This window comes from Tursiops truncatus, chromosome 10 (assembly GCF_011762595.2).
Source record: "Tursiops truncatus isolate mTurTru1 chromosome 10, mTurTru1.mat.Y, whole genome shotgun sequence".
In the NCBI taxonomy this organism is placed as follows: Eukaryota; Metazoa; Chordata; class Mammalia; order Artiodactyla; family Delphinidae; genus Tursiops; species Tursiops truncatus.
The window spans coordinates 61,962,434-61,971,893 of NC_047043.1; the positions used below are offsets into that span (position 1 = coordinate 61,962,434).

Genomic DNA, 9,460 nt, shown 5'->3' on the forward strand with positions numbered 1-9,460 from the left:
CACACCCCACCCCTGGCGCCGGCTCCGCTTCCTTCCAGTCTTGCTTGCAAATGCAGGTGCGCCTGGAATTTACACCCACTCACTCCTGCGAGGGCAGGAACCCCCCTCCTGACCCTGAACTTCTGTTTGGACTACCTGCTTCCTCGCCTTTCCCTCCCACCCGCTGAGACACACCCTTCTCGACCACCTGAGTCTGCCTGGGGCGGAGCACGGGCTCAACACACCTTTCTTGGAAAACCAAAGATGAAAGCAAATTTCGGGAAATAAAACTTTTCAATAAAACATCAAACGCCTTGGGAGACCCATACGTGGTGTTCAGGTTTTCCCGGTTACAGCAATACTTTCCACCACTCCTCCAACTTGGAATCACCACCCCGTTAAGAGTAATTGGTTTGCTTTTTTTTTCTTCTTTCTTTCAAAGAGTAAATCTGATCTTTTTAACTCGAAACTAATGATAGAGACATTAGGGCTAATTAACAACAGTTTTACAAGAATGGCCTTTTCCATTTTCTCTGTTTGGCTTCACCGCCTCTCACCTCCACCCCCGAGTGTTTCGGCATTGTAATGCGCACGGGCCTCCGCCTCCCCGCCCACCGGAGGGCTGTCCCCGCCACCCTGGGGCTTGTGGCTGAGGAAGGAGAATCTCCCTGAAGGTTTTATTCAAAGCGTTTATTAGGACCGACCTGTCTGAGGAACCCCCCAGTTTCTTCCGGCATCCTGGCTCCTGCTTCTGAGACCTTCTGCGGAGACCATATTTCTCATCTGGGATATTTTTCTCCTTAAATGCCCATTTTTCACTTCAAGAAATCAACGTTTTCCTTTGGGTGTTTTGGCAATGACTGTGAATTAAAGCCAGCCTAATATCTTTTTCTTTCTAAATTGTTAGGAGCCATGGACCAAAGAAAGATGGAGCGCTTTTCTTCCAGGTATGAACCAATGTTGAGTGTGAGCTTTTGATTACTAGTTTCCCAGCTTAGGAAACATGTCCTACACCTCTCTGTTGTTTGACTTCATCTCGTTCAAACCTTAAAGAGCTGCCAACAGTGCTGCTGTTTTTCCAAAAGACCTGGAACTTAAAGTTGCATCCACCTTTGCTATTGGCTTTTAACATCTTCAAACAGGTCACTGGCTCTGCCTCTGAAATGACTAGTGTTTTCCTACTCTCTTGTTAGAAAAGGTCAATATTACAACGAAATTAAGAATCTGCTTCTGAGAAGGTTAAAGGTATAGGCAAGTTTTCAATGTTTGGGAACCGTTAAGAATAATGGGAAATTTTTTTAAACCTTGAACATCTTTTAAATGACTGGTTTAAATGAAATAGTTTGTAAAATGGAATTCATAAATTACATAGAATGTCATCCAGGCATTTAAAATTCCTATATGAAAACTATATGCAGGAGAAAAAAACATGTGAAATAGAAGATAAAAGATTTATACCTACTTAAAATTATGTGCATATGAGGACACAGCCTAAGAAGTAATAACACGTATTGGAAAGAGCTGGAGATTAGGTGGACTTTATTCTCATCATCTTTCTTTGTGTTGTTACGTGAATTAGTCAGCCATTTTAAAAGAAAGGAAAAAGAAAAAAAGGAAAGTGGTGCTCTACAATTTCTCCCTAGCGGTCTGTGGTCCTGTGATGAGAAGACCCAGGTAATTCAAAGGGATTTTATTTGCTTTGTTTTCCTAATGGAGGTCTGATTTCCTCTTCCTAGTATGATTTTGATCCTGGCCTTTTCCAGAGCATTTGAACTGGGATTAGTCACTGGTAAGAGACTTTGCTTTTTTGATCACTAGCAATTTTCACGTGGCCTGAAATACAGACGCAAGGAGTTAATTTTGTCATTCAGGATTGGGCCACTGTGAACTTGCCCGCCCATCACAGGGAGACCTGGCCTTCAGAGACGATGGCCTTCAGTCCCGGGAGGAGCCTGCAATTCGTCATCGGCCTTCCCAGTTTGTACCATCCATGGGAATCCAGAACAGTAAGGTGTACCTGCCTTAGATCTACAGTGCGGTATTGCTATCCTGGTCCTTCACGTGTTTCCTGAGTATCTTTTAGACCCTCTTTCACCTAAGACAGTGGGCACCTGGTTCTGGAGCTGGGCAGATGAATAGTTGGACTGGTTTTGATTCTGGGGGCCAGAGAGGCATTGTGTACTTCACCTCCGCAGAATGCAGTTTCCCTCACCTGATCCCACTTCATGCTGGGGACTCCAGGTACCACCACTGGCTTATGCATGAAAAAAGATTTCTCTGATCAAAAGCACAGGTAGCCAAAGGAACACTAAAAAGGAGAGTCTTATTCTGTTAGGTTTACAATGTTTATAGACATCTGTCAACACTTGGGGAGATTAAGTCCTTACCGTCATATTAACCTTGGTTAACGGGAACTCAGTTTTTCAATCCTTCCACCCTCTCAGCCACTTTTCTTACATTTCAGGTAAGGAGCTAAACAGAACCTGCTGTCTGAATGGGGGAACCTGCATGCTGGGGTCCTTTTGTGCCTGCCCCCCCTCTTTCTATGGACGGAACTGTGAGCATGACATGCGCAAAGAGTAAGCCACTGAAACGGGCTGGGGGTGGAGAGGAGAGGGAAGGAGAGGTGGGGATTTAAACTCCCGCATGTCCGTTCATCCTCAGGAACTGTGGATCTGTGCCCCATGACACCTGGCTGCCCAGAAAGTGTTCCATGTGTAAATGCTGGCACGGCCAGTTCCGCTGCTTTCCTCAGCCTTTCCTACCTGGTTGTGGTAAGCAAAGGGTTGCCCCTTTTGCCCTCTCAGGTTAGTTAGTTGCCTGTGGACACTTAATTAACAGGGTCTCTCCTCTTACCTCATGGCTTGCTGAAGACTGGCAGCCAGAGCTCTCCCTGTAAAAGCATCAAGGACTCCAGATGGGATGGTCGCCCTGGTGTCCTTGATATTTACTTCCTCAATATGTGGCCAGTCGTGCTGCCTTTCAGGTGGAGAGTTATTTCAAGTCTATTTGACATTCTACAGTATGTGAAATTCTATAGAGGCAAATAAACAAGAAAAGACTTGGCCTCTTAAACACGAAGAGACACTCTCTGGCGTTCCTTTCTTTGGGCAGGGAGACCCAGACAGGCTCCAGGGGGGCAGCTCAGTGCCCACCCCACAGCAGGGTTGGGGGCACCCAACTCCAATTATTGCCCTTAAATTCCACCAGAGGAACTAACCCCACTCTCCTTTCTTAGGAAATTCTTCAGGGATCCTAAAAGGCCCCTCTAGGGCGCCCCCTGGTGATTGGTCTCATAACCCTTTCACCTCATTGATTTTTACTGATTTGAGGAAAACAATGACAAGGGCAGGGACCTAGAAGAGAACAAGAGGAGAGGGTTTGCTCCCTACCCCAACCTGAGCCAGATTTCTAGGGCCACCTTAGTTCAGAGACCTCTCCTACTTCTAACCCTGCATGTGTCAGAAATTGAAAATGTTCAACAAATTGAAAATGAAAACAAATGCTTCCTTGAGTACAACATGGGACCCCAATCCAGGCAGGGATTGTCTTTTCCTTTTGCATTGGGTATCAGGCCCAGGATAGGTGACTGGAAGGTGTGGGTGGAATGGCTGGATAGGTGGGGACCATATTTTCTCCCTGGAACTCGGGACGCAAAATGTGCTGTCTCCTTAGCATCAGAGCCTAACCAAGTTCTGCCACACGCCAGCAATTATAGGCGTCACCGGCTGGGGTAGGTTACCAGGTGTGAGAGCATGTATCCAGGGAAGATCAAGTTAACAGTTTGTCGCAATATTTTCTCAGGGGAGTCTAAGTGCACATAATCGGTACTGTTGATCCCATAAGCACATCGTACTCATCAAATCTTGGGCCCTAACTGCTTTTGGGTTCGTGTAGATGTGCCACGTGTTTGCCAACAGGATAAAGTGCCCGAGGGATTTCCTTTAATGACCAAGTGTCTCTACCTTCCAGATGGCCATGTGATGGATGAGCACCTCACAGCTTCCGGGACTCCAGAATTAGCGCTGTCTGCATGTGCTTTTATGCTACCTGGCATCTGCCTTGCTATACAAAGTTATTATTAACCCACATTTGTGTGCAGCATTTGCCATGCAGCTTTCATGACCTTTAAAGGCTGTCTCTCCAATGTCCCAACTGAGAGATGATCATTTGTTAGTAGTCTTGAAATGGTGAATAGATTTCCCTATGGTCCCTAACATTTCCTTAAAGTACCAACTACTTTCCTTTTCCCTGCCCTCTCCAAAAAACTACTTAAAAAAAAAAAATGCCATATCTTGTTCCCAAGTCCTGTGTTTCTTGATACATGTAACTCTACCAAGGGCTTATTAATAGTTTCTTTTAAACAATTGAATTCTATCTACAGATTATTAAAGGTTACTCCCAATGTGGAACTGAGCATAAAGCATTGAATAGAGTTGTGATCAGAATCAATTAAGATAGTATCTTAAGGGTTTCCCTGGTGGCGCAGTGGTTAAGAATCCACCTGCCAATGCAGGCGACACGGGTTCAAGCCCTGGTCCTGGAAGATCCCACGTGCCGCAGAGCAACTAAGCCTGTGCGCCACAACTACTGAGCCCAGGTGCCACAAGTACTGAAGCCCGCACGCCTAGTACCCGGGCTCCGCAACAAGAGAAGCCACCGCAACGAGAGGCCTGCGCACCGCAACAAAGACCCAATGCAGCCAAAAATAAAATAAAATAAATTAATTTTTTAAAAAGTATCTTGAAAATGAAAGGAAAGGAAGCATTTGTAAGGGGAGCAAAGGAGAAGGGAGGGGGCAGACATCAGAGGTGAGAGACAGGATGCTGGAGTAATGGAAATGTGTGTGTATCCCTGGGAGACTAGGTAGAAAAGTGGGAGCAAATGAGAAATTTGAGAAAATAAAATGCATTACTTGATTGATCAGATGGTACAGAGAAGCAGATTAAAAAGCTTAAGTTGAAGGGCAAGTTTCTATCATCAGTAGGAAGCTGTATAAGACGAGGACACCTGTTTTCTCAAGGATTTGGAAAGAGAATAAAGTCCTTGAAAAAAAATTATATCTAAATTCCCTCAATGTATTATTAAGAGTGCTTAATACATTATGATTTCTCCATACTATGCAATTATTTTAACAGTGGTAAAAGAGAAAATGTTCACAATATATTTAGTTGTAAGCCAGGTGATAAAACTATACATTGTAAAGCCCATTTTGAAAATATGTATCTGGTCTGCCCAGTAAAAGTGGGAAGTACGTTGACCAATGTGTGAACTGTGGTTATTTCTAGGTGGTGGGATTTTTTCCTCTGCACTTCTCTGTTTTCCACGGTGAGGGCGTATATTTGTTTTCATATGGAACGAGATGACTACAACAGGCTTAAAACTGAGGAATCTGGAAGCGCCAAGAGCTCAGAGTGGTGCCCAGTTTTGTTTCTGGCTTTAGTGTGTGTGTTCTGCTGTGAGGGACAAGATTTGCTTCCGTTATTTATGTACTGCTGGATCCACGGAAAATTCCAAATGAGTGGAATTTTTTTTCAATGTCCTATGACAGAAGGTGAAAATGGGATAGGCAGGGAAGCAGTGAGGGATACCCCAGAGAGCTCAGAGCGTGAGGGTGGGCCGCCCAGTGGGGAAGGCTGTTCTGTTCACTTACTGGCAGTGGGGCCCAGTTTCCCAGTTTGAACCGGGTTAGTCCCTACACCACAGTGTTGTTAGAATGAAGTGAACAAAATAAAACACTAGCACAAAAAGTTTCTCAACAAATGTCACATTTCTTCTCTTTCTACCTTCCTATTGACCACAAAGTAGTGTAAAACATTTTTTAGCCCAGAAATAGAAAAAAAATTTTAAACAGAAAAAAACAGAGTATTGAAAGAAGGCTTCTCATTTGCATGCAACTCCTGTAATCCCTAACCACACTGTGGGCAAGGCTGGACCGTGTTTTCCAAAGTTGGGCATTCACACTCTACCTTATAAGGGCCACATCACCTGTGCTTAATTGTTTTCTTTACATCAACTCATTTGTGTATTGCAGTAAAATATACATAACATAAAACTTATCATTTCAACCACTTTTAAGTATAAAGTTCAGTGGCATTACGTATATTCACATTGTTGGGCAACTATCACCACCATCCATTTCCACAACTTTTTCATCTTTTCAAACTGAAACTCATTAAACACTAACTCCCCATTCCTCCTCCCCACAACCCCTGGCAAGCACTAGTCTACTTTCTGGGTCCATGAATTTATTCTAGACACTTCACATAAGTAGAGTTGTGTATATCCTTTTGCGACTGGTCTATTTCACTTAGCATACTGTTTTCAGGTTCATCTATGTTGTAGCATGTGTCAGAACTTCATTCCTTTTTTTTTTTTTTTTTTTTGGTGGTACGCAGGCCTCACTGTTGTAGCCTCTCCCGTTGCGGAGCACAGGCTCCGGACGCGCAGGCTCAGTGGCCATGGCTCACAGGCCTAGCCGCTCCGCGGCATGTGGGATCCTCCCGGACCGGGGCACAAACCCGTGTCCCCTGCATCGGCAGGCGGACTCCCAACCACTGTGCCACCAGGGAAGCCCCTCTTACGTGGTTTTGATTTGCATTTCCCTAATGACTGGTGATGTTGAACATCGATCCACTTAAGTGCTTTTTACTCGTCCCAAACAATTGCATTTGTGAAGCCCTGGATAATTTATACCAGTCTTGAAATTAAAAAAAATAATAACGTTCACCTGTATGCCATCTAAAATCATGAACCAGAGGTACATTTTGGGAAATGGTGTGCAAGGAGATGCAAAAGACTCTAGATTCCACCCTCAAAAGCCTTATAGGGGCTTCCCTCGTGGCGCAGTGGTTGGGAGTCCACCTGCCGATGCACGGGACACGGGTTCGTGCCCCGGTCCGGGAAGATCCCACATGCCGCAGAGCGGCTGGGCCCGTGAGCCATGGCCGCTGAGCCTGCGCGTCCGGAGCCTGTGCTCCGCAACGGGAGAGGCCACAACAGTGAGAGGCCCACGTAACGCAAAAAAAAAAAAAGAAAAAGACAAGGGAGAGATTATCTATTGTAATTCCAAATCACTCCAGTTTGTTTTTATTTGGAAAAAGAAAAAAAAAGCCATGATAAATCATGTAATCAATGTCAATCAGAAAAACTGACATTATTATAGGATTTACCAGACTAGCCCATCAAAATAAAACCCATGTGTATGAAAAGAAAATCAAATCTTGTTTGGTATTGTGAAAAGTAAGATGTTCATTTTCCTATAGTACTTGGATATTTGGATAAAGGGTGTTTCCCCCTCTAAAGTGTGTCCCGGTTGTACAAATGCATCAGTTATAAACAGAAATGTCAACAGTCCCACCAGACAAAAGATGGTTAGATCCTTTGCATAAGACCCTTGCCTTGAAGCTTCGGCTCTCTCTCCACTCACAGTTGCTGAGTCTTGGCTCCATCTCTGTCAGCACAGGCACAGCCTAGCCAAAGGTCAGTGTCACCCCCACGTCCAAGAATCCTCCGTCTCTGGGCAGGGGAAGGAGGAGGGAAGTCTACAAAGGGAGATAAGACTAACTGCTTTGTAACTCCATGAGCCCCTAAAAGCCCCAAGTGAGAAGCATCAGGCGATAGCAACTGGTGATGTGCCCTCCAGCCCGGGAAATGCATGGAAGCTTATTCTTTTCTCTGCAAGAGTCACTCAGAGGAGCTCTTTGGGGCTAGTTCTGAATTCAGCTGTGCCTCATCTCACTTCTTAGGAGAGGGAATAACAGCTGCCCGGTGTGCGCTGGCCTGCAGGGCAAGCAAGCACACCTAGTGTGCAGAGCTGGAAAGACTGCACCTTCTCCCCATATGGCCATGTTACCAGTCCCCAGCCTCCTTCCAACTTGAAACTGCTAGGTGGGCAGACCTGACTGATGTTCTTTGAGATGGATGTGGCCCTTCCCTTGGCGTCTGTCAATCACTGGGGCAGGTGCTCTCACTGGGAAGCAAGTTGTTCCAACAGCCCATTGAAAAATGGCCAAAAGGAGGTTCAGAGCCAAAGGTAGCTCAATAGATACATACATACACCCATTCAAGCGTGCTCCTGGAGATCATGTAGCGGCTCGGATAACTTTTTTGAAGGTCCAGTTTCCCCTTTGGACCTGGAAGAAATCAAGGGAGCCCTTTCCTGGCACACAGGGAGAAAAGCCTCCTTCTTGGGTGGGGCCTCTGCTGGGAAGAGGAGGAGTGGTGAGAAAGAAGGGCCTTTATACAGGATGGAGAAGAGCAGGAAACCGCAGACACACCTTTTCAGGCTGCCAAGAGCTGGCCATCCAAACTTTGGTCTTTTTCCCAACACAGTGGGTTTGGACTCTGACAGCCTAAAAGCAAGTCTCAGCCCCGCCCATTGCTAGCAAGTCGCCTTAAAGGCCTGTGCCTCCACGTGCTGTGGACAGAATGAGGGCCCGGGCAGTCTGTTCATCGTTGTCCCCGTGGTACTTGTGCCAGCATGTAAGCGGTGCTCAAGAAATGTTTTGGAAGGGAGTGGGGGAGGTCCTACCACCATGCTTCCCATTAATCACCTCTTTTCCTATAAGTCTCTTCCAAATATTTCCCCTGGGCTGCCTTGCTGCAGCGTGTGCTGAACACTCCTTGCCAAACCACAGGGCAGTGCTGAGCACGTGGCCTGGTTCTAAAGCAATGGCTTTAGAAAGTAGGCAGATTAAAGGGGGGAAAGTGGCAGGGGGGTGGTGGTGGGATGAACTGGGAGATTGGGATTGACATATATACACTAATATGTATAAAATGGATAACTAGTAAGAACCTGCTATATAAAAAATAAATTTAAAAAATTCAAAAAAAAAAGAAAATAGGCAGATTAGGTTCTCATTTTAATTGGATTATTAAGAGGGTTGTATCCCTTTCTACTTTCCTTCCTTTTGTTTATTCTTCTGCAGTTGTTTTGGCAAAACATTTGAATTCAACCCCCACAGAACAGTGCTGAGTAACTTGAGTTCACACCTCAGGGCAACTCATTCAGCTCCCAGCGCCCTTCTGCTCCACTCCTGAGCCAGACACGCGGCGTGGCAGGAGGTGGCCAGGCTCACCCAAGCCTTTCTGTGCCCCGCCTCCACCTCGGGAGACATTTGGATTAAAATCCAATAGCTGATTTCCCTGAATATGTCAAGGGTAGCTCACTCTTTGTTGCTCTTGTCTGAAAACAATGTTTGCACCTGCCCAAGGTGGTGGCCCCAGCAGGTAGAGGGGTTCATCCTTCCCCAAGGTGAGGGCAAAGACCAGGCCCACCTCCTGGCGCCCAGGTTGGAGGCAGGAGGAACAGCAGCTGCCTGGGACTCCACTCTCTGTCCCAGCTGCCCTCTTCTGACCCACCAGGATAGCAGCCCTGTGTCCCGGCGTCTGAAAGCCCAGGCATTTCCTCCCTGAACTCAGCACCCCAACTGTGGGCTCCCCCATTTTGACGTGAATGGGGGTCCCCTCAATGAGGGCT

At 46.1% G+C, this 9,460-nt stretch overlaps 1 protein-coding gene across 1 annotated transcript; it reads left to right on the forward strand.

Moving 5' to 3' along the window:
* The first annotated feature begins 891 nt into the window (after positions 1 to 891).
* On the forward strand, positions 892 to 4,064 carry CRIPTO (cripto, EGF-CFC family member). Its single transcript, XM_019946632.2, has 6 exons — positions 892 to 926; positions 1,743 to 1,768; positions 1,851 to 1,985; positions 2,444 to 2,558; positions 2,644 to 2,753; positions 3,952 to 4,064. Exons 1-6 carry the CDS (start codon positions 892 to 894, stop codon positions 4,062 to 4,064), a joined length of 534 nt encoding a protein of 177 aa, XP_019802191.2.
* The last annotated feature ends 5,396 nt before the right edge of the window (positions 4,065 to 9,460 follow it).